This window comes from Ambystoma mexicanum, chromosome 6p (assembly GCF_040938575.1).
Source record: "Ambystoma mexicanum isolate Mex_15411 chromosome 6p, UKY_AmexF1_1, whole genome shotgun sequence".
Lineage (NCBI taxonomy): Eukaryota > Metazoa > Chordata > Amphibia > Caudata > Ambystomatidae > Ambystoma > Ambystoma mexicanum.
Window position 1 is genome coordinate 895045981 of NC_090935.1, and position 23811 is coordinate 895069791.

General features: G+C 47.4%; 1 protein-coding gene across 2 annotated transcripts in view; it reads left to right on the forward strand.

Annotated features, from left to right (window-relative positions):
- PGGT1B (protein geranylgeranyltransferase type I subunit beta) overlaps positions 1-23811 on the forward strand; it is a 605666-nt gene that overhangs the window by 500804 nt on the left and 81051 nt on the right. For both annotated transcript variants that reach the window (XM_069625517.1, XM_069625518.1), the window contains one exon: positions 5317-5425. In XM_069625517.1, coding sequence (XP_069481618.1) covers positions 5317-5425 — 109 coding nt within the window. The remainder of the gene's footprint in view (positions 1-5316; positions 5426-23811) is intronic.

Below are 23811 nucleotides of genomic sequence, written 5' to 3' on the forward strand. Positions count from 1 at the left end.
CCTATATGAGCTGCATTCCGTTGGGGTTTTATGGGGCTAGAGAAGTGGTATAATAATGGATTCCCTCAAACTGAGGGGAGGATGTGCCTGCCTCATAATAATCTGTGAAAGTGTTGAGCAAATGTGGGGCCAGCTGTTGAGCACATGCCTTATACAATTTGCTAGGCAGTCCTTCTGATCCAGGAGTCTTTCCTGTCGGCAATGCTGTAATCGTGCTTTGTATGTCTTCTAGGGTAAGCGGTTCCTCGAAACCATACTCCCTAGGCTAAGGCAGGAAGCTAGAGACAATCTCCCCTAACCCTGCCTCCAAATGAGCCCTTGGTGTCCGAGGTCCCTCCTGGTAGAGGTTTTATGTAAAATGCGTGAAAAGCATTGTTAACCCCAGTTTGAGTATGGCATAAATCCCTGTTACTCGTACGTATCGTGTGGATAGGATCCTGTTTCTCCTCCCTTTTATATAACCATGCTAACAAGCAGCCAGGTTTATCCCCCTCTTTGTGTTGCCTTTCAGTGTATTTCCCATAACTATACTTACCCTGCCTCTCCCAGCACTCTATGCATGCCTGGCAGCTCTTCCTCGGACTGTTCCAATTTCCTCAGTAGTTCCTCCGCAGAGGACAATTCTTTATTAATAGTTGCTTGGACACTGCATGACCCAGCAATAGCTGCTCCCCTGATTACTACCTTTAATGCTTCCCAAAAGATTCCTGCATTAAGTACACTCCCTGTGTTATGTGAGACATAATCTGTGATGCTATCCTTTAAGAAGTCCTGGAATGGGGGATCTTTCAGGGATTTGCTCCTAAGTCTCCATGTAGGAATAGGGGCTCTTGGAGGTACATATTTCCACTGTAGGCTGAGCGGGCCGTGATTCAACAGGACCCTTCCCTTATACTGTGCCAGCGTAATGTGTGCCAACTCTTGTCCCACGAAAGAGTAATCTATTTGTGTGTGTGTGCACTGTGTGCGGCGCTGAGTAGTGTCTAGTATCCGGTTGGGGTACTTTCCAAACATCCACTAAAGCAAATGAGTCTAGTAGCATCTGCAATGTCCTGGCTGGCGGAACCGGTTTGACGTATTTAGTGTCGGATCTGTCCAAGGACTAGTTTAACGTGCAATTAAAATTGCCCCCCATATAATCTTACCATCCCTATAGGGGTCCAACCGTTGGTATAGACCGGAAGAACGTGGTCGCATTATGATTCGGGGCATCCTTGTTAACCAGGCCAATATCCACGTTTTCGAGGAGTCCCTGCACTAAAACCATCCTGCCCTCATTATCGGTTTTGATGTGTGTGATCTCAAAAGGTACCGTGGGCGCTATCCATAACGGGAGCATCCGGGCATAAGCAGAATATGGAGACCCAAATACTGGCCCCCTCGCTGGACTCCGTACTTGTGATCCATCTGATCTTCCGGAGCTGGGGCTCTGATGAGAAACTAGCACCGGGCTAGCCATGTGCAAGAGGGTAACACTCTGAGGGCAGTACACGGGATCTCGGGTCTATGAACTTCTGGAAGCGATTACCACTTTCAATGATGGGGAGGGTTGCGCTAGTTAAAATGGTGGTGCTGCTTCGTTTGTTGCATTTCTTTGTGAATATTACGTTTCTTGTCCCTCGCTCATTTTTCGAATCGTTGGACTCTCTGGTGAGTGGATTTATCTGGAAAGGGAAGAGGCATAGGATTGCATTATCCATGTTGCGGCTCCGATATGCAGATGGTGGCGTCCAATTGCCGTGGTTTGAATTGTACTACTTGGCAGCTTAAGTGCAATACTTGGCCAAATGGATGGCAGACGAGGTAACGCTGGATAAGTAGCCGATGTTTGGTGCTCCGAGGCCGGTTGTTCTTAAAAGAGGCTATCTGGAAAACTGATGATTGGTTGCCATGTAAGCCATACATCCTAGATCTGGGAGGATGATTTGGCATAGGATAACAAAGATCCTGGGTCTGGGATATGCATATTCCCCAAATATACCATTGTCAGCGGGCATATGCCGGGAGAGTTTCCATTTACACTTGTTTTGGAGATGGGGGCGGGGGGTGGGTCTTGCCACCGGGGTGGGGACACATATAAGAACGGATTGTTCAGGGATTTTATGTATGTGGTGGATGAGTATGGGATGAACAGAGGACACTTCTTGACGTACATGAGACTTACTAATTTAGCAAATGGCCGGTGAGGCCGAAGGAACCCAAAAGCGAGGGGGTGTTATCCACATTGTATAGCTTAGGTGATGGATGGAAACCTATGACTCGCGTATATCAAAGTTTGCTTGCCGATGCGAGTGTCAGAATTATGCGTATTGAAGACACGTGGGAGAAAGACTTAGACTGTGTTTTTGAGGATCGGCAGTGGGATGTAGCATTGTCGTTTGTGAAGAGGGTTTCTAGAAATGCATGTCTCTGCCTGTTAGTTGAATCTCTTGTACAGGACATAAGACTCTGCAAAAGGTTGCAAGTTTTAATAAGCAGGCGCCCCCAGGTTGCCAGTGGTGTGGAAATGAGCCAGCAGATTTCCTGCATATGTTTTGGCTGTGCCCAAAGGTTCGCTCTCTCTAGCTCCAGATTTAACATGCAATGAAGGAGGGGGTGTTTGTAAGTACAGATGGACCCCTATGGAAATACCTGCTCGGTGTGACCCACGACCAGATAAGTCTAAACACATTGTTAAAGTTATGGACCTGGCATGTAGTCATACTAAGCGCAGTATTCCTATGTCCTGGGGGTGGCTGCATGCCCCATTTACGCCGTGTGGCGGAGAGATTGGATGAGGTTGTCCACAGCAGAGACAGCGGAATGGTGCAGGGCCTTGCGTAATGGTACAAATTAGCCCTCTGTGAACTTGGAGGCGTGGAAAGCCCTCCTACAGGCGATTTTGCCCAGATCTGATGGTAAGCCCCCTTGAGTGACCAATGACGTATAAGCGTCCGCCTTGGTGTTCTGTCATCTGATTTGCTGATTGTCTCGATATGTTTTTATGCGTATGTGCTGTGCTGAAGCCCATACGTGGTGTGCCTGGGAGAATCCTGTGCGTTTTGCCATTCGTTTTGTGTTTTAAGGAATGTGCCTTTTGACATCTAGGTTTTTTTTATTACCCAACTGTTTGGGGTGTATTATGTTTGTTAATGTCTATATTGTTTGCATGAAATCTCAATAAAAAGATTTTAAAATAAATTGAAAAATAAAATTGTATAGGTAGGTGCCTGTTTCTGGCTTGTAATCAGTTCATGATCTTTAGTAATCATTTATGGCCCGTAATAAGAGATCCCAGGGAAGATTTTCCAGTGCTGCTGAAGCTAAATTGCTGGTGCTGAAAGTAACCCAACTGTTGGAGGTTTGACCGCAGATGCTAGGGGCACTCATGCTGTTGGTAACAGTCAAGTGGCAATGGAGGTAAGATGCAGGATAGAAGCTAGCAATGCTAGTGGTAGTCCACTGATAAGTGATGCCTAATCAACTTTCTTTGGTTAAGTTCTAAACTGCTTTTAGGCAATTTATATGGGTAGTCCATTAACTCCAAGGGATAGTCAAATAATGATATGAGGAACATTTGCTAATAATGGGGGAAATCACCTTTATGTGGGGGATAGTAAGCTGCTGTCTGAGGGACTTTGTCACAGTATGGGGTTAGACATCTGAGTCAGAATCTTAATGAATTGATGCTGATAGTTTCGACTGATTCTGGGGGTAATTAATTGATTGTAAGGGCTACTACTCTGATGCTAGTGGCTAATATCCTTAAACAAAGAGGTAATTGGCTAATTAATTGGTGAACATTTAAAGTTGCTTGCTTAGTATATCATTGGGTAAGTACTTTCCAAACATGCCCATAAAAGTCATCCAAAAATTCAATCCTGAACGTTCTCTCATATATAATAAAGTAAGAGTCTTTTATCTGGTGCTGAGTTCTGTTCTGATAGTTGGGCCAATTGAGATTGATCTACGCCCAGGGTCAGAGTATCTGTAGATGCTCTATATATTTGATGACCTTGGGCATCATGGGCCTCATTGCAAGTTTGGTGGTATAGAGCGCCGAATCTGCTGAGATGCCACCAAACGGAATTACCGTTGCTACCACTTGGTCCCGTGGGTTTCCATGGGATTGCAAGTGGTAGTAGGCGGTGTAAATCCACACAGTAAATCCCCCCCACCCCCCAAAAAAACCCATTTTCTGTAGTCCATAGGACTTCATTGGGGATTTGTGATGGAAATATTATCTGGTGGTAATTCTGCCCTTTTTTTAAAGGAAAAGTGAATAATTTACCTCTCCTCCAAAAGTCAGCAGAATTACTACTAGGTAATTCTGCCAGTGGTAATGCCGCCAAACTTGTAATTAGGTCCCATGTCTTCGAAGAGTACAAGATGTGCAAATAGCCTTCGTAGATGTCAGGACAAGTAATCTATGATTTTAAGTAGGGCTGTCTTAAACTGTACGATTGGCTAAACTTAGCTTGGTAAGGTTTTAGTGGATTTCTTTTTGTATTTTATTGGGGAGTGTAATGGTGACTTGTGAATCTATCACCTTGCTTAACGGGCAGGCTCAAAATGGATTTGCACTAGAATGCGTTTTTCTGGGTTCAGCATTTCCCAAGCAGCTGCGTTAGGCGAGTTTTGAGGAATTCTGCAAAGGTCCTTTTAGATTGGAGGCCAGTGAGGATTCATGAGTTACAAAGCCAGATGTTGATGAAGATTTATGCATGCATGAACTATGGAAACAATGACTCGCCTGGGTAGTACAATAATTGGTTACTATAAATAAACAATGTAGGCCAAAGATGGTTGATCCAGGAGTTTGAAGATTCCTAGGAGGAGTACTGGGGGGAATATTCTTTCTTACAGTGGAGAATGCATAATTGAGTAGTGTTGATTAGCTCAATGAAAATCTGAAGATCGTAGTTTTGCAACATGTCATTCGGAATGGATCAAACCGGTCTGCTCCAATCTGCATTACACAACGATATGGGCACTGCTCCAAAAATGAAGCAGTTTGATTTGTGTACTTTGTTTTCTGTGAGACACAAACTGATTTTACCCCAGGTAGCAGGCACAAACACAAATCTGAGATGCTCGCAGCCATTTCCTACTCTGCTCCATTACAAACATTCGCAAATCGAGCGCCATTGACTTTCCATTGGAGTAGCCCTTCTGATTGCCGATTGTCCCAAGAGCATAGTGCTGATATAAAAATGTGTGACTCCGAGTAGAAAAGGAGAAACGAGTTTTAAGGAGCATTGTAAATGCGAATTGAACTGGTTGCAGTATTGCACTTCAGATCAGCTTCTGCTAACCCCGTCATCTTTTCTTTTTCAGCTTTTGAACATTTTTAAATATATAAATATGGAAAAAAATAGAAATTACATCTTGTCCACTCAGGATCGGCTTGTTGGCGGGTTTGCCAAATGGCCAGATAGCCATCCAGGTAAAAAAAAAGTTGTATGTCTTAATAAAATCTGAGTATTTATTTGCATGACTATATTTTGTTAATAGTTTAATAGCTTTGTCTAGAAACCTAAAAGCCCCCATGTCGTTTGTGATTAGCCGCACTGCTCTTTAGATAGGCCCCCATTCTCAAGAATAAATATGAGCAATTCAGTCAATGAATGAGTATGCTTTCAGTGAGTACCAAAGTCAGTGTGGATTTTATTACCCGTGATTTAATACTGAAACCAATGGTTACTCTTGGCGGTATGGCTTCTCTCTCCATAGCACCCAGTTGGAGGCCCATCATCACTTAAAATAAGTGCTAGTAGTCTAGTTTACTACAGGCAAGTGTCCTCATCTACCTTCTAATTAACCTTATTCAGAGTTTTGACAGTTTACTTTGCTTCAATAAAAATACACAAGGGTGAATTGAAATGGAGCCCTGGTTCTGTCATTCTGCTTTGCTTTCTTTCACCACTTTCCAGCTTTCTCTTGCTTCGCTTTGCTTTCTTTCACCACTTTTGCTTGCTTTCTTCCCGTTTTCCTCCCACTGGGCTTGTCTTTCCACAATGCTCCTGCTCCAGCCACCTGCACGCTACTGAGGTTCTCTCTGCCTCATGAAACTCACTGACAGTAGTGCAGCACCAGCGAGCAGGTCAAAGGGGTTTGAGTCGAAGTCAGGGTCTCGCCACGTTCCGCTCAGACACCCCTGAGACCTGCACACATCCCAGGGGAATGAGCACTGGCCTAAACAAGGCAGATGGATTGCCTTACGTCCCTTCCGGCTTCCTCGAGACACGGGCCCCCTCGCCTCGCTGCAGCAGCTCACACACAACGAGTCGGGGTCCCGCACCCACTGGTCTTTCTGGGCTCCTCTTCTTGCAGCCTTCTGCTCCTTGGCCTCCTGGTTCCATCCAGCAACTGCAAGGGAGAGTCAATTGGAGTCAGGTGTGCACGGTTGGGGAAAAGTGCCTGACCTTGCCGACTCTATTAAGGCGGCAATTCAAAGGTGTTAGATGGTAAGCCTCACTTTGTATCCATGTGTTGTTTCTATGGGTAATCATCATTGCTCCTAATCGCCTCTTCTTCGTCCCAGTACTTATTGGAAATGGGGAGGGGGAGATGGGGTGTGATAGAAATTCCCCATTAAGGCTGAGCTAGAGTGGGTGGATTTATGGGTGAATTTATAATTGGGCAAGGGGGAATACCATGTCCCGCCTTTGGGTATTCTCCCAATCCACTGTGACCCTCCACTCAGGTGATACTCCCTTGCTTTTCCACCCCCAAGGTCGGGATCCAAAAGCAATGGCCCTTCCCTGGCCACCTGTATGGAAGATGCCGGAGGAGTAGGCGGGAGAATACCGTTAGGTTTCACACAAACACCACTGCGGTCTCGCTCAGCAAGGAGATGCAGTCCTGTCACGAGTGGGAGCTTCAACAAGCGCAGGTGTCTCGCCTCTTCAGTGAGTGAGGTCTTCTTAAGATTAACCTCTTCAACACAACTCCAAGTGACAGAGGTTTGCCAGCAGATCTCCTCAGCCGAAGAGTCTATCAGATGCTTTCTCGTCTTCCTGTATGCCCCCCCCCCGATTCTGCTACTGTTACCATTGATCAACACACTCGGACCAATCCACTGCAGGATGATCCTCCTTGCACCAGCATGGCCAAGGCAGATCTGGTACTCGGACCTTCTCCATCTGTCAGTGGCTGCAGCCATCCAGCTGCCTCCACTTCCTGCCCTCTCCAGAGAAGGATCAATCCTGCACCATGACCCGGCATAACTGAGCCTCACAGCCTGGCTCCTGCAGCCCTAGAATTTGGCCACTGTTCCCTGCCATTGGAATGCAAGAAGACCCTGCCCAAGACCGGGGGCTCACTCTACGTTGTCTTGCTACAGACACAAGTGGAAGCTCTTCACAGTGTGTTGCCGGGCATGGAAGATTGCACACTGCTTGCAACTGCTCTCGCTGGCTTAAGCTGGCCTTGCTCATGCCTCCAAGGTTCATCTGGCTGCCATATCCCGGGAAACACGGGCCCAAGGCAAACTCCTCCTCTGGTCACACAGGCTCGTCAAAGAGTTCCTCAAGGGTCTCTTCAGGACTTTCCCACTGGTGCGGGGTCCTGCACTGGCTTGGGAACTGAACGTGTTTCTGTCTAAGCTCTTGGGGCCTCCTTTTAAACCAATTCATCGTCCCCCTTTGAAGTTTCTATCGTGGAAAACAGTTTTCATGGTGGCGATCACCTCGACCAGGTGGGCCGGAGAGATTCAGCCCCTTTCCTGCAAGTAGCCGCATTTGTATTTCCATGCTGCTGCAGACTCATCCCACCTTCATGCCAAAGTTTTCATCAGATTTTCCTCTCAACAAGCCTTTGGTTGTGCCAGTTTTCTTCGCAAGCTCTTCTACACCTGGACATAGTTTTTTTTTTTTGTAGATGAGTGCGACTCCACCACCTTTTGGATTCGGGGTGGTCACAGCAGAGTATTGTGTAGTTGGTGCGGAGAGAAATGGTCAGGGGTGTTGCATTCACTGGATGTTGCTCATGCCCTCAAGTTCTATGTGGCACTCACTAAAGACTTTCGGAAAAAGTCTCTGGTTTTGTCCATTTTGGACCTGTGGGACACGGGAACGCCCTGCCTAAGGCTTCCATAGGTAGATGGCTCTCTGGCTGTCATGCATTGTCATCGTCTTGGGAACAGACCGCTTCCATGCCGGTCCAGACCACTCGACCAGAGCATTGCAGCAACAGCGTTTCTCTCTGGGGTTCCCCTGCATGACATCTGCAGGGCTACTATGTGGAGGTCTACCCACACCATCACGAAATTCTACTATGTCGACAGGGATTCCAGGGAGCAGTCCCGGTTCGGTCAAGCGTTGCTATACAACCTGTTTTCTTTAGGTCTGTTCCATGGGTAAGTGTATTGCTTCTGTGAGCCCTTCCACCTCCCATGGTTGTGTGTATGTACTGATGTGCAATCTTATTAATGAGCTGTGAATCCATGAAAGACTCCATAATGGAGACGGTACAAGTTACATACCTGTAACTCTTGGTCTCCAGCATGGGTCTTGCATGGATTCACATGCTAGCCCTCCCTCCTTCACCTCTCCGGCTCTTCTTGGGTCATACTTCCACTTTACTTGCGCTACCAAATCTGAAGATGGCCACCAGGGGTGGAGTTTAGGCAGATGAGCATCATTGGCTGGAGGCAGTATGACCCAAAGGACACTGATGGGCTAGATAGGAGATGAGCAGTTTAAAGCTAAAAGCTAAACTGATGTCTTTTTAATGAGGATTCCAACCTGACTGGGAATATTCATGAGCATGTGAATCCATGCAAGACCCATGGTGGAGAACAAGAGTTACAGGTAAGTAACTTGTACCGTCTTGCTATAGTGGGGGTGCACGGCACTGCGGTCCTCCCATGGAGCCTCTAATCAAGGACATGTTTGCGCTTCTAGAGCAGTGTTATGCACACTTATCTACTGCTGGATGCAATGCTCCATTTATCTAGCCGCACATCTTTTTGGAAAATAAATGTTTTTAATATGATGGACTTGGGTGGATCCTCACAGCGAGGCAATGAAGTTCATAGTGTCTTCCCATGACATAAAACATGGAATTTGCCCCCGTGTAGGATTTTAGCTTTGCTGGGAAAAGCATTTGAGATTTCACTTTTTTCCGCTCCTTGTGCAGGAATTGTGATCCTGCTAGAGAAAGGTGCTAAAGCACCAGTACCTGTGGTGGAAAGGAACAAGGGTTGGTACTCCCCATACTTTCCAATTCCCAAAAAGGACGGAGGATTGAGACCCATCTTGGACTTAAGAAACCTGATCAAGTTCCTCAGGAAGGACACGTTCAAGATGGTGACCCTTTCCCAAATCCTTTAGGCTCTCCAACTCCAAGACTGGATGGTGGCATTGGACCTTCAGGATGCTTACTTTCATATGCCTATCCATCCCAAGCACTGAGGTTTGCGGTTGGCGGTTCTCATTATGGGTTTCGAGTTCTGCTATTCGGGCTGACCTCCGCTCAAGGGTTTTCACCAAGTTAATGGCGGTGCTGGCAGCGAGTCCCAGGAGGGGGGGATTCACGTCTATCCCTACCTGGACGATTGGCTGATCAGGGCATGTTCACCTGAACAAGTCCGGTAACATCTCAGCGTAACCTGCCACTCTCTCCACAGGCTGGGTTTCTCCCTCAGTTACAAGAAGTCCCACATGATACCATCTCAAAGACTACAATTTATTGGAGCTGCCCTGGAGGGTTCTTCGGGGAAAGCCTTGCCACCCAAGGTGAGAGCTCGACATATTCTGCAGTTGGTCACCAAATTGCAGAGTGCCCAGCATCTTCCGGCATTCGATTTTCTTTTTTGGAGGTTGCTCCATCTCATGGCATCCTGCATTTTTCTGGTGCCAGAGGCTCGTCTCAGAATGAGATCCCTCCGATGGGCTCTCAGGACTCAGTGGTCCCAATTTGAGGCAGAATGTCAGACCACCTCAAAGTTCCGATCAGAGTCGCTCATGGCCTTGTGTGGTGGGCTTGCAAGGACATTCTCAAGGGAGAATCTTCTTTGGCAGCCATGGCCGGAGGTAACTGTAGTGACCTCACTTACGGGGTGGGGACCCCACACCAATGAGCTGACAATTAGTAGTCGTTGATCTCCATCTGAGTCCAAACTACACATCAACCTTTTGGAGCTATCGGCAATCAGACTGGCGCTGCAGGCCTTTCTGTCCTCTGTACAGGGAAAGAATGTCCTAATGATGGACAGCACAGTGGCCATGTACTACCTCAACAAGAGAGGAGGCGTAGGATCACTTTCACTGTGCATACAAGCAATACAGCTCTGGTTCTGAGCAATTCAAGAAGGAATCTCTCTATCGGCAGTCCACCTAGCCAGAGAGGAGAACACAGCTGTGGATGCTCTGGGAAGGCAGAGCAGTCTCACACGAGTGGGAACTAGCGCAGGAAGTCCTTCTAGAGATCTTCACCCTTTGGGGAACCCTGAAAGTGAACGTGTAATTAGTGGACTGGGAGTTTCCACTCCTGTACGAGTTTGCTCCAGTCCCCGTCATTCCTCATGTGATCAGGCGGTTAAAACAGTTTGGGAAATCCATTATCCAGGGATAAGAATGTGGATCCCTTTCTATGTGACACACCTATGGTGCTTACTTTTCTGTTACATTTGGCGAATCTGGTCCTCCAGATTCGAACAATTAAAGGTTACCTGGCGGCTCGATCTATTTTGAAGCGCTTTACAGAGGAGGATTCAGATTTTAAAATCCCTCTGATTGTTCAATTCCTAAAGGGTCTTACTAACGTATTTACACCAGTTCCATTCACAGTCTCTGTATGGGATCTTAACCTGGTGTTAACATTTCTAAGGCGTTTCTTTTGAGCCTATACACTCGTGCTCATTAAAACTGCTAATCTTGAAAACTGTTTTGCTAATCACAATAACATCAGCCCGCAAGGTAAGCGAGTTGCAGGCATTTTCCTGTAAATCCGCACATACGGTTTTCTAGAAAGACAAGGTTGTTCTCAGGGTGATACCTTCTTTTCTACCTAAAGTAGTCTTCCACTTGTCGCAAAATATCATTTTGCCAACTTTCTATCCACCTCCTGAACCTGGAAAGGAGGAGGAAATATTACACGGGCAAGACCCAAAAAGAGCTCTGTTTTTATAGATCAAGAATGGCTCAATTTCATCAAAATGTCCAATTATTCATTGGCTATACAGGTCCTAAATTGGGCTTAGCTGTTACAAACAGACCCTATCCAGATGGATCATCCTGGCTATTTGGGAATGTTACAGGTTTGTTTGTTTATTTATATAGCGCTCCAGACCCAGGAGTAAAAGGGTGCTTAACGACAGGTTACAAAAGTACAATATATATAAACTTAGCAATTATACATTTGTAGAATTAATATACAATAAACAATATATACAATCAATGGTAGTTAGAACATGCGGATAAACATTTGTATGGCATGTACAGTATATACAGTTTGTAATGTGCTTAGTCTGACTTGGGATTGGTTTTATTCAGTAGCCAGCCAATGACTAATTTCCTGAACAGTTGGAAGGATTTGGTCGATTTGATGTTCAACGGCAAGGTATTCCAAAGTTCAGGGGCGAGGACCGTGAAACTCGAGCCACCGGCTCTTTTAGTGGTGAATCTGGACACAGTAAGACAGAGAGTATTGGAGGCTCTAGTGATTCTGGTGTTCGGCTTCAAAGTGAGTTTGTTAGTGAGATAGGGGGGGCTAGGTGGTTTAAGGCTTTATAGGTGAGGCAGAGAGTTTTTAGGTCAATTTATTTTGTTGAATGGAGAGCCATTTGCAAGATATTCTGATGTGCGAGATGTGCTCTCGACTGGGAATGTTTAGTGCTGCTCGCAGCGCATTGTTTTGGAGAACCTGAAGTTTATTGATTATAGCTTGGTTGGCACCTAGGTAAAGGCTATTGTAATAGTCAAGCTTCGATTGTATGAGAGCCCTGGCCAGCATGAGGCAGCTGTTAGTGGATAGAAAAGGTCTGCAGGCCCTAATTGGTTTCCCGGTGTAGGCGGTGGTTGAGGCGGTCATGTTGACTTGTTTATGTTTAGAAAGGTTGGTGTTGGCTTCGAGATAAAAGCCTAGGGTTTTCACGTTTTTAGGGATGGGGATGGTATTACCGTGGATGATGATGATGATGTTGGTGTAGTCAGGCCTGAGTTTCTGTAGGTTATTGGGTGATCCGACTAGGAGGAGCTCGGTCTTCTCATCATTCAGCCAGAGGCCATGTGTGGCCATCTATGCCTGAATGATCGAAAAGATTTTGTTAATCCTAGTGACGTCGACATTGTAGTTGCCAGTGATGGTGAGGAGTATCTGGGTGTCATCCGCGTAGTTAGTGTAGGTGACACCCAGATGGTCCAGTTTGTCAAAGAGAGGCTTTGTAAAGATGTTATATAGGGTGGGGGAAACACAAGATCCTTGTGGGACACCGCAAGTGATGGGGATGGGGTCTACTGCAGCAGCAGATGGAAAGACCCTCATGGTTCTATTGGCTAAGAAGGATTGTATCCACATGACAGCAGAAGGGGAGAAGTGGGCAGCAGATGAGAGGTGGTTACAGAGTATTTTGTTGTCGAACAGGTCAAAGGCTGCTGAGAGGTCTAGAAGGAGTAGGATGGCAGCTTTACCTTTGTCCTTGATGTCATCAATCGAAATTTTGAGGTCAACAAGGGCAGTTTCTGTTCCATGTTGTGGTCGAAAGCCGGATTGATGCAAACCTAGCAATTTATTGGATTCTAAGTATTCCTGAATTTGCAGGTAGGCAACTCTATCAAGGATTTTTAGCAGGAAGGGGACTGTGGTGATGGGCCTGTAATTAGTGGGAATGGCTGGGTCAAGGGATTGTTTTTTTTTAGAAGCCATGAGTTTTAGAACCCATGAGTGTTTCAAGTTGAGGGGTACAGAGTTGGTGGAGAAGGATAGGTTTATTAGTTTGGAGATGAAGGGGGATAGGTCTCTCGCTGCATCTTTGATGATCTGGGCGGGGCAACTATCCCCTTTGCAATTAGAAGGTTTGAGGGATGCTATTTTCTGGACTTCAGGTATAGTGACCTTTTTGAACATGAAGTCAGATGTGGTATTGGTAGGGGTGGAGGAGTTGCTGTTGGAGAGTTGTAGTTGTTTGGCCTCAATTTTGGTTTGAAGGCCAGTGATTTTGTTGGCAAGGGCATTTTGGATGCTAGTGCACCAGGGTTTGTCTTTCACACAAGTGTCCGTCGGTGGGTTGGGTTTTTCTAATTCCTTCAGAATGCTGAAAAGTTCTTTAGCAGAGGATCCTGCATTGTTTATTCTGATATTGTAAGCTTCCTTCTTAGTGCAGATTATTTCTTTTTTTGTAAAGGGAGGAGATGGTCGTGAGATTGGTTTTATTTTCAGCTGATGGAGTTATTTTCCATAGGGTTTCCATCTTGGCTTTCTTTTTTTCTGAGTGTTTAAGTTCAGGTGTGTACCAAGAGTTCAGGTGAGCTCTGGGTTTACCTTTGTGTAGCTTTAGTGGGGCAAAGGCGTCAATGGCGTTAGTCATGGCGTCATTGTAGGTGCTGACTAGAAGGTTGAGGTCAGCAGTGGCTGGGAGCATGTTTAGGAAGGGGAGAACCAGTGGTGTAAGGGTATCCGCAGTAATGTTGCGCTTGTTTCTGGTCAGACAGGCTGGTGCGTGGGAGCATTGTTTGGGGTTAGGGTTGTTAATGCTAATGCCATATGGAATGTGGAAATGGTCAGTCCATGCAAGCGGTTGTTGGTCTTTGCAGGTGATATAGCAGTTATGGGCTGCGACCCAGTCAATGGTTCTGCCTTTCTGATGGGTGGGGTAGTGAATTGACTTGAGTAAAGTCATGCTCAGATAGGGCGTTGGAAAGGGAGGAGGCAGGGGTGTCGTTAGGGTCGTTGTACCCTAGATTAAAGTCTCCTAGAATGATATTTTGTGAAAGAGGCTTGGAGTTCTCGGCTATAAGAGAGGTGATGTCTTCCTCGAAGGTACCTGTGGGACCTGGGGGTCTGTATATTAGTTGCAAGGTAATTGTACTCTTAGAGTTGGTTTGTATTTTGATGGTGAGATGCTTGCATGATTTTAGTGGAGGGGAGGTAATAGACCAGAGGTCGAGTGAGGATTTAAATATGAATGCTACACCTCCTCCGCAAGCATTAGATCTGTCAGCTCTGAGGGTAGAGTAATTGTCGGGAACAGCAAGGGTTAGGTAGGGACCTGCTGTTTCTGTAGTAGCAAGGAAGTCGAGATCGGCAGAGAGGATGATGTCAGCGATTTCGGTGGGATGAGCAACAAGGGATCTGACATTGAGTAGTGCTCCTTTTAGAGATGCAGTGTTGGTGGCGTTTGCGCTATTCTTATTGGTAGCCTTAGTCATAGGTGTTGCGGGCGACTTGCTGGATGTGGTGTGGAGTCAAGAGCCGAGTCTGTTATTGCGGGTAGGGAGGTTGGGGTTCGCTGTGGGTCAGTATCCTGGTGGATTGGGAGGGTTGGGGTTAGTATCAGTGTAGTCATCTTTAGAATGGTTGGGAGTTTTGCATAGGGTGTTAACTGGTGTGGCGATGGCTTTTGCAGTGTGGTGTCGGTGGACAGTGTGGGGGAACGGTGGTAGGGTTTGCAGGAAAGGTGTGGGACAGGGAATGGGGTGGTGTCTTGGGCAGCCGAGTTTGGCTAGTCCATTACTGTATGATATGTAGCTATTTCCGCTACATGGTGTATTGTTCATGATACAAAATGGGAACATGATGAGAATGAGCCAAGAGAGCATAATTGAGAATATGAAGCAGGCTGGGCTGTTGAGCTATGGGAGGTTAGGGGGGCTGTGGGTTGGGCGCAAGCAGGTGAGCACAGTAGGCAATTGCAGGTATGTGGGTACAAGCATGTTTGGCTTAAAACTGTAATTAACAGAGTAGGTGGATTTGAGATGCTAGTGGTCTGAGAAGTGGGCTATTCAATTGTACAAGTGGTAGGTATAAATAGGCAAATTCAATTTAGGTAATAGAATGCAGAGATGGGCAGATTCGATTTTGCTGATACAATGCAGAAATGGGCTAATTTGATTTGCTAATATTGTGCAGAGATAGGCAGATACAGTTTTGCTAATGCAATGCAGAAATAGGCTAATTCGATTTGCTAATATTGTGCAGAGATAGGCAGATACAGTTTTGCTAATGCAATGCAGAAATAGGCTAATTCGATTTGCTAATATTGTGCAGAGATAGGCTGGAATCGAATGTATTGGCAGGAAGGGTGTGGGGCATTGGATAGGGTAATGTCTAGACAAGCTAGTTTTAGAAAGGCCAACCTAACATGGTTGAACGTGACTGGAATCTGTGATGGGTTGGGGTAAATAGACTGGTCAAGTACGTTTATGTATTTAGCATGCAGGCTAATCAAGCAGATTGGCAATGGGCTAGTCCCCTTGTGGTCATGAGCATTAGATAATCGGTTGAGCAATATAGAAATGCCGGAATAAGCCGGTGGGCAGGTGCGCAGATTTGCATTCAGAGTAAGTATGTCAAATAGCTGGTCAAATTGGCTGTTGTAGGAGACGATTAGTAGTCATGTCTCATGCGGTCTCAGGAGGAAGTAGGTTGCAAAGGTGTCTATTGCGCAACCCAGGAGCTACAAAGCTATCGGCGCATCACTGGGTACTCACGTGTCCGGGTGAATACTGGAGAGGTGTTGGATTGTTCTTTAGTAGTGGGTGTTCACTGGGGTTTAAAGATGAGGAGGTTGCCCCCTGACGCCCACGGGCAAACAGGGGCAAACGGGGCCTTTTGCAGGCCTTCGGCAGCGCCGGCGGTTCCGCCTGCCGGCGGATGCAGGTAGAGGTTATTGCTTCTGGTCTCCGGGCAACGGAGCAAAGCTGGCCTCGTTTTCGCGCCGTGTAGCGCCCGCCATCTTAGGAGCAGGCAGCTCGCTTCAGATCAGCTGTGTAGGAACATCGCGTGTGGCGGCTGGAATCAGGCAGGATATTTTTGGAGAAAGGTAGGCAGGATCAATGCTTCACACCCTTGCTAAGCAGCAGCACCCAGAGTGAGGGTGAATGCAGAGATTAGCTGCGTGGATCTACTTCTTCTGGCAAGGTCGTTCCTGCTTGGTGGGGTGGTGGGGGCTCCAGCCCTCTCCACCTCAGGATGCACGGGGAATGGGCTCTGGAAGGGGCAAGCAGGGCCTTTTGCAGGCCTTCGGCAGCGCTGGCGTTTCCGCCTGCCAGCAGATGCAGGTAAAGGTTATTGCTTCTGGTTTCCTGGCAACGGAGCAAAGCTGGCCTCGTTTTCGCGCCGTGTAGCGCCCGCCATCTTAGGAGCAGGCAGGTCGCTTCAGATCAGCTGTGTAGGAACACTGCGTGTCGCGGCTGGAATCAGGCAGGATATTTTTGGAGAAAGGTAGGCAGGATCAATGCTTCGCACCCTTGCTAAGCAGCAGCACTCAGGGTGAGGGTGAATGCAGAGATTAGCTGCATGGATCGACTTCTTCTGGCGAGGTTGCTCCTGCTTGGTGAGGTGGGGTGGTGGGGGCTCCAGCCCGCTCCACCTCAGGATGCACAGGGAATGGGCTCTGGAAGGGGCAAACGGGGACCTGCCAGAAGGCTTGAGAGCACATTCCACAAGGGGCAAGGCAAGTTCTGCTGCTCTTCAGAGAGGTGTTCCAGTCAGACATTTGTTCAGTGGCCACTTGTTCATCTATTCACATGTTTGTGAAACATTACTGCCTGGATTTATCTTCCACTCAGGAAGGACAATTTGGAAAAGCGCTCCTTCATTCAGTCCATGACAACAGTTAAAACAAAATATAATTGGTACTCCCACCTCCAAATTATTACTGCTTTGGGAGCCTATCATAAGATAAAGAATACGTGGGAGGATACAATCCATTTGAAGAACAAGTTACTTACCCCTGGTAACGTCCTTGCGATTGGATGTTCCTGCCACGGATTCCTCATCGCCCCTCCCAGCCTACCCCGCCGTAGAATTTACTTGTCTTTACACTTTACGTTTTCTTCTAGCCTATGGTCTGTAATACGCCTGGTAATGCCTCTACATGAGGGGAAAAAACAGAACTGAAGTCAACGGGTGCTGCGTGCAGTATTTATACTAATGACGTTGACAGTCGAAAGGAGGCCCTCGAGGGACATCGTAAGAATGTTACCAGGGGTAAGTAACTTGTTTTTCTCAAATACCTCCAGTGACCCCTCCAGTTTTGCCGACTCCGGGAGACCCACTATGCGTATGATTCGCCAAGATCTAGATTCCAGGTCATCTGCTCTTGCACCACCTTCATTCCCTTTTTTAGGTGCCCCACTTTACCTTCAAGGATGGTCAGTGGCGTTTCTGTGCACCCAATGCGTGTCGCCATCTGTCATACACCCACATAGCAATTCTATTTTGTGTTGCGAGCTTTCTAGCCTGCTGGTCAATGCGTCTGGTCCATAGAGCAGTGTGTGCTTTTTAGCTCCAGCATGATGGCACAAAGTTCGACTGATTGCTCCACTGCGGACTCACCCACGGTGCTAGCTGCAGATGGGATTGGGACATCTTTCCCTCTATGGGTCTCCCTGGTGAAGACATCTAGTTATTTTGAGCTGGCGCCTGGCTTGTCGTTAGTTGTGTAGAGGAGTTGTCCCTAGGTACAGGTCCCTTGTCTGTACATGTCTAGGAAGGCACAAAGGTTACCAGCAAGCCAGAATGCACGGCTGCAATGTTGCGGTCAAGGATCCCCACCAGGTGGTGTAGAGGGTGCCAAGGCAAGGGGCTGTCCACCCTGCTCAAATGAAATGCAAATTGGGAGATGCTCAAAGTATTGCAGACTTGATAGTCTTTTTTGGGGCCCCGCTCTGCCAAGGTTGCTGTTAGGGATGATCAAGCTGCCCCCGCTCATATTACTCCCCATATTACAACCCCTCAGGGCTTGTGTCTTTGTCCAACTTTTTTCAATATTTATACAAGGGCCTTGTTTGATCTCCTGAACAATCGGGGGTCTGGTAGACTAACTATGCAGCTGACCCTAAGACCTTAGCTGATCTCGGAGGTGATCATTCCATGGCGTCTGCAGCCATTAATAAAATCTACTCCTCGAGCCAGTCCTGGATGGAGCTGAACTTGCCGGCCCTGAACGAAAATAAAAATGAGCTGTTGATCATTGGTCCGGAATCTAGATTAAGAAAACTCAATCCTTGTTAGTCAATTCATTATAGCTGGCAGTCCCATCTCCGCCCCTCCACCCCCCCATTGTTAAAACTTTGGGGGTTTACTTTGACTTTCAGCTTTCGTTCATTAAACATACTTCCCCTCTTCACTTCTCCTGTGCGTTTGCCAACAATCTGCTAAATCAGATTTATTCTTATCTGAGGAAAATGGAGCTGCTTTCGCCTCACCCCTGAATAATACCAAGTTGGATTGTCGCATCAGCCTCTTGGTAGGCATCTCCTCTCCCAACCTGAACAAACTTCAGACCAGACCTGTGCAGGCTGTCAGCAGATTGGGCATGCAGGAGCATATCAGCAGGGCCAGACACGAGCTGCATTGGCTTCCTGTAAAGCTCAAAATTCAACATAAAGCTCCAACATTGACTTATGAATGCCTTAATGGTACTATGCCTTGATAGCTGTCTGCTCGTCTCAAGGTACACAGATCCAATGAGATTCAATTGGTATTCCTGCCGTGGCGTTTGGTGCTATATAAGCAATGAAGTAAAGCAATATGATGAGCCTTAGCAGGCTGGATCGCCCACAGAAGACCCGCATAGACGTCTGTACCTCCATGCCCGCCACACTGCACCAGGGTGTTGCAGAGACGCTGGCTCAATCGAGAGCGATCATTTAGGTCCCAGGTCGGCACACTCAACGGCTCCCCCAGGGTCATACCCTCCTTCATGATCCACCAGCAGGATCCTGCGACCTCGCCGGGGCTGCTTATGTGCCGGCGTCGCCTATTGCTGCTTCAGCCAAGCTATACAGTGCAGAGCCAGTGGGCCTGTTGCCCTGGGCAGAACTGCAACCCCACGGTGCGCGCGCGTGCCTCTAATGGTTCAATGTCATTTCGCAACACCCTTTTTTCGACCGGTGTTTTTCCGCAGTAGTTTTGGCAAAAAACTTCAACTTTAAAAAAATATATTTTGGCGGCGGGGGGGTACCAACCCCAAACCACCCATAATTGAATTTATATTTTATTTACTCTTTCCCACCCCCAAAAAATTTAGATGGAAACTTTCGGCAAAACTCCTGTGGCAAAACACCCATCGGAAAAATGGGTGTCAGCAAAAGGACGCGATACCCCTCTTATAGCCCTCCCCAGACACCCTCGGTCCAAGCAGCAGGGGATTACTCGCAACTCACTCAGCACCCATCTGTAATGGCACACAATGTTTTAAGGTGAGTCGCTGCCGTCCAGGTGGCTGCTACTCCCTGGATGACTGGCTCCTCAGGCGCCGCTCACAGATCAGGTGACCATTTGGCACCCTCTTGCCCCCCAAGAATGTTTCACATTTCAATAGCAATTGAAGACAGTGTTCCACTAGGGCCAGAATGGCTATGTGAAAGAGTCCTAGAAATATTGCAATCGATAGTTATGCTTTTTCCAGGCCATTCTGGTACTGCTCTTTACATGCTCTAGAGAAGAAATGGGGACACACAGCATGCAGGTGAAGATTTCTTTAAATAATGGGCCTATCACGCAATCCATGCTATGAATCCTTTTACCTCTATGTAGTTCAGTGCTTCAATTGCATCCCGCTCCCCAGTGTATTTGAACAAATTGCACCTGGTTTTACTGCAGTACCTGAAACTAAATGCAACCAGGTGATGCTCTGATGCCGAGGCATCAGAATTGCCATTTCGAATGGATTGTCCCCTCCAACGTATTCCTCATCTTGGATGTTTTCCATCCAGCTTTAGTTGGGTCGGAAATTGTTTCTCAGCCGAGGGTGCCGTGCGTCGATGTCGAGTCGAGGTCCCTCAGAGGCCTCCGTCGAGGGTGACGTCATCGGGTATACAAGTAGCACACGTGGTGCCCGTTGGCCTCAGTTCCGTTTTTCTGCAGTATGTGTTGCTTCGGAGACTCAGCGTGCCTCGAGTAGTTCTGTGATGCAGTTAATGAAGATATTCGATATGTCCTCATCGTCGACCCTGATTACGACCCTACGGTCGGGATTCAAAAAGTGTAAATTTGCGGTTTGAAAATGTTTATCACGGACCCGCACCGAGAATGTCTGTGGTGCCTCGGTGAAGGCCACGAAATGGAGGCCTGTACGAAGTGTAAGGCAATGATGGGGAAAGCCTTGTGAGAGAGGAAGGGAAAACTACACATAGTTCGAAAACCCGACCGAAAAGCCTCTAGCGTCTAGTCGAGGTCCCGTGAGGAGAAATCTCCTTGATGCGAAAGGCAAAAGCATCGGTCTAGGTCCCAAAGTGGTTCACACCGCTCTTCGTCTTTGACGAAAAAGTCCAAGAAAAGACGCCACCGGTCCCCTTCCACCTTGTCTTCGGACAAATCCCCAAAAAGAATGAAATGCCCCACAAAACATTCTTCCTCCGAAGAATGGGAAGCATTCAGAATAAAAATGATGGAGGTGTTTGAAAAGGCTAAGCCTCGGTCCGGGCCTTCTTCGGAAGACGGTGGGGAGCGTTACCGTCCGACACTTTCGAGCCCGGGTGATCGAAGGAGAAAGGATCGGGAACCCTCCAGGACGCCGAGTGAAAAAGACTGCTTTAGTCGAGTCGACCGATCGAGGTCACCAACGCCGTGCGGAACCCAACACACCTTGAAAGGTAAGTCTTCGAAGAGCGCCTCAACGCCCTCGAAGCCAGCTCCGTCGACAACCACTATTTCGTCACCGCCATCGACGCCTTTGTCGACGTCGACCCCGAAGCCAAATTCCAAAGACTCCAACTCGGCCAACTCAGCCAGAAGCTGTCAAAATAACAGCAAAAGAGAAGGCTGCAAAGGCTGTAATGCCTTCAGGTTCCACTGATACACCTCTCCCACCAAATGTTTTTAAACCTCTTCCAAGGAAAGAATTTTTCAAATCCTTAACTTCAATTTTTGAAGAACAGGAGAGGTCTGATGAGGAGAATGTTACTTTTGGACTGGAATATGGCACCCCAAATGTCCCAAAGGCCTGATTTCTGAGGAAAGCAGGATGAGGGATCTGGTGGAAACCTTGCATAATGCAAGTGGAATTGATACTTCACCTGAAACAGATTTTGGCAGGTCAGAACCAGGGGAACATGCCAGTCCCCCATACAGACAACTGACAAAGGTGGTTGAATCCTTAGGATGGGCTAGCCCACCGACTCAGTTCATCCAGGATGATCTGACCAATATATTGGATCATGGTCCAACTGAAGAACCAAGCTTACCCTTCCATGTAGCCTTACAAAACAAGGTGGCCAAAAATTGGTCGACCCCGGACTCTATTCCTCCGGTGAATATGTCCCTCACTTCAAAATACCGCCCTTCCAGTAGTGACTCCGGCTATCTGTCTAAGCACCCTACTCCCGAGAGTCTGGTGATCCAGGCAGCCACAGCTTCAAGTAAGGTGCCGTACCCTTCTATCCCTCCGGATAGGGACAACAAGCGTGTGGATGGTTGGGCACGCAAGGTATTTTCAGCTGGGAGTATGGCGTTAAAATCAGCCAACTCCACATGTGCCTTGGCAACATTTTCGTACACTCTGTGGGAGTGCATTGCAATGGCGGCAGAGCACATGCCAGAAGGGGATGAAACAGAAGGATTCCTAGCCATTGTTAAAGATGGAAAGGAGGCCATGCAGGAATCCCTTCAGTCTGGATTGGACACTGCAGATAGTGTGAGCAGGTCCATGGGCACTAGCACAATAATGCGCAGATGTGCATGGTTACGGAAGTCAACATGCCCTTTGACGGGTCTCACCTTTTTGGCAACAAGGCTGACGAGAGCCTTGAGAGGTTGCAGACCTCAAAAGCGGCTGCCAAGTCTTTAGGAGCTGCTATTAGGCAACCTCAGCCTTTTCGTGCATCATGACAATCTTGGAGGGGACGATCATATCGTTACTACTCCTCATGTGGAAAGGCGAGAGGAATGGCCAGTCAAAGAGGCCAGAAAAAGGCCACTCGTGGTGGACGAGGAAAACATACAAAGCCAGCCCCAGCTGCAGCCTCTTTACCATCAGCGGCCGCAGCATCCTCCACAAAACCACTTTGAGGACTTGCATCACAAGACACCTGTGGGAGGCAGACTGTCACAGCATCTGCAAGAATGGCGAGCCATTACTTCAGATGTTTGGGCTCTAGAAATAATAGCCCAAGGTTACTGCATTCCTTTTCTAACGCAACCTCAAAGCAATCCACCAGGGAGACACTCTTTTGAAGTTTACAGACCCGCTCCTACAGCAGGAAGTCTTAACATCTGCTGGAGAAATGTGCTATAGAACCAGTACCTGTAGCGCAGAGGAACAAGGGATGGTACTCCCCATATTTTTTGTTCCCAAAAAGGACGCAGTCCTGAGACCCATCTTGGAGGCTTGAACAAGCTCCTCAGGAAGGACAAGTTCAAAATGGTCACTCTTTCTCAGATCCTTCAGGCCCTTCAACCTCAGGATTGGTTGGTGCATTGGACCTCCAGGATGCTTATTTTCATGTGCCAATTCATCTCAAGCACAGAAAATACCTGGGGTTCGTAGTTGGCGACTCATACTATCAGTTTCGAGTCCTGCCATTCGGGTTGACCTCCACCCTGAGGGTCTTCACCAAGTTAATGATAGTGATGGCAGCGCACCTCAGGAGAGGGGGGATTCACATCTACCCCTACCTGGACGATTGGTTGATCAGGGCACGTTCTGCCAAACAAGCTTGGGATCATCTGAAAGTCACCTTCCACTTCCTCCACAGACTGGGCTTCTCCCCCAATTTCAAGAAGTCCTAAATGACACCTTCCCAACAGCTCCAGTACATAGGGGCTGTATTGGACACATGCTTGGGAAAGAGCTTGCCTCACAAGTCAAGGGCTCAAGACATTCTTCAGATGGTTTCCAAATTCCAAAATGCCCAAAGTCTCCAGGCCTTCGACTTCTTAAGATTCCTCGGCCTCATGGCATCCTGCATCTTCCTAGTGCCAGAGATATGCCTGAGAATGAGATCCCTTCAATGGGCTCTAAAGACTCAATGGTCCCAGTTCTCAGGTCAAATGACGGATCTTCTTCAGATTCCGAACAAGGTTCGGCAGGATCTTCTGTGGTGGACTTGCACAGAGAACATCCTAAAAGGAGAACATTTTTGGCAACCATGGCCGGAGATTACAGTAGTGACGGATGCCTCACTCGTGGGGTGGGGAGCTCATGCCAACGATCTGACAATCCGCGGCCATTGGTCTCCCTCTGAGTCCAAGCTACACATCAACCTTTTAGAGCTGAGAGCAATCATACTAGAGTTGAAGGCTTTTCTGCCATCGGTCAGAGGAAAAAATATCCTGATAATGACAGACAACACAGTGGCCATTCATTATCTAAACAAAAGAGGAGGTGTAGGGTCACTACCTTTGTGCAGAGAGGCAATGCGGCTCTGGTATTGGGCTATTCAAGAAGGAATCTCCTTAACAGCAGTTCATCTAGCCGGGGATGAGACTATGACTGCGGACGCTGTGAGCAGGTAGAGCACGGTGTCTCATGAGTGGGAACTAGCCCAGGAAGTCCTTCAAGAGATCACTTGTGTATGGGTGCAATATAAATAAAATATATCATATCATTAACCAAGTGCATGGCGGCTGTGACAGCTTTTCTAAAGAAAAAGAAAATCTTAGTCCATTCCTACTTGGACAATGGTTTCATCAAAATGTTACCACAGGCCTCACTCGCACACA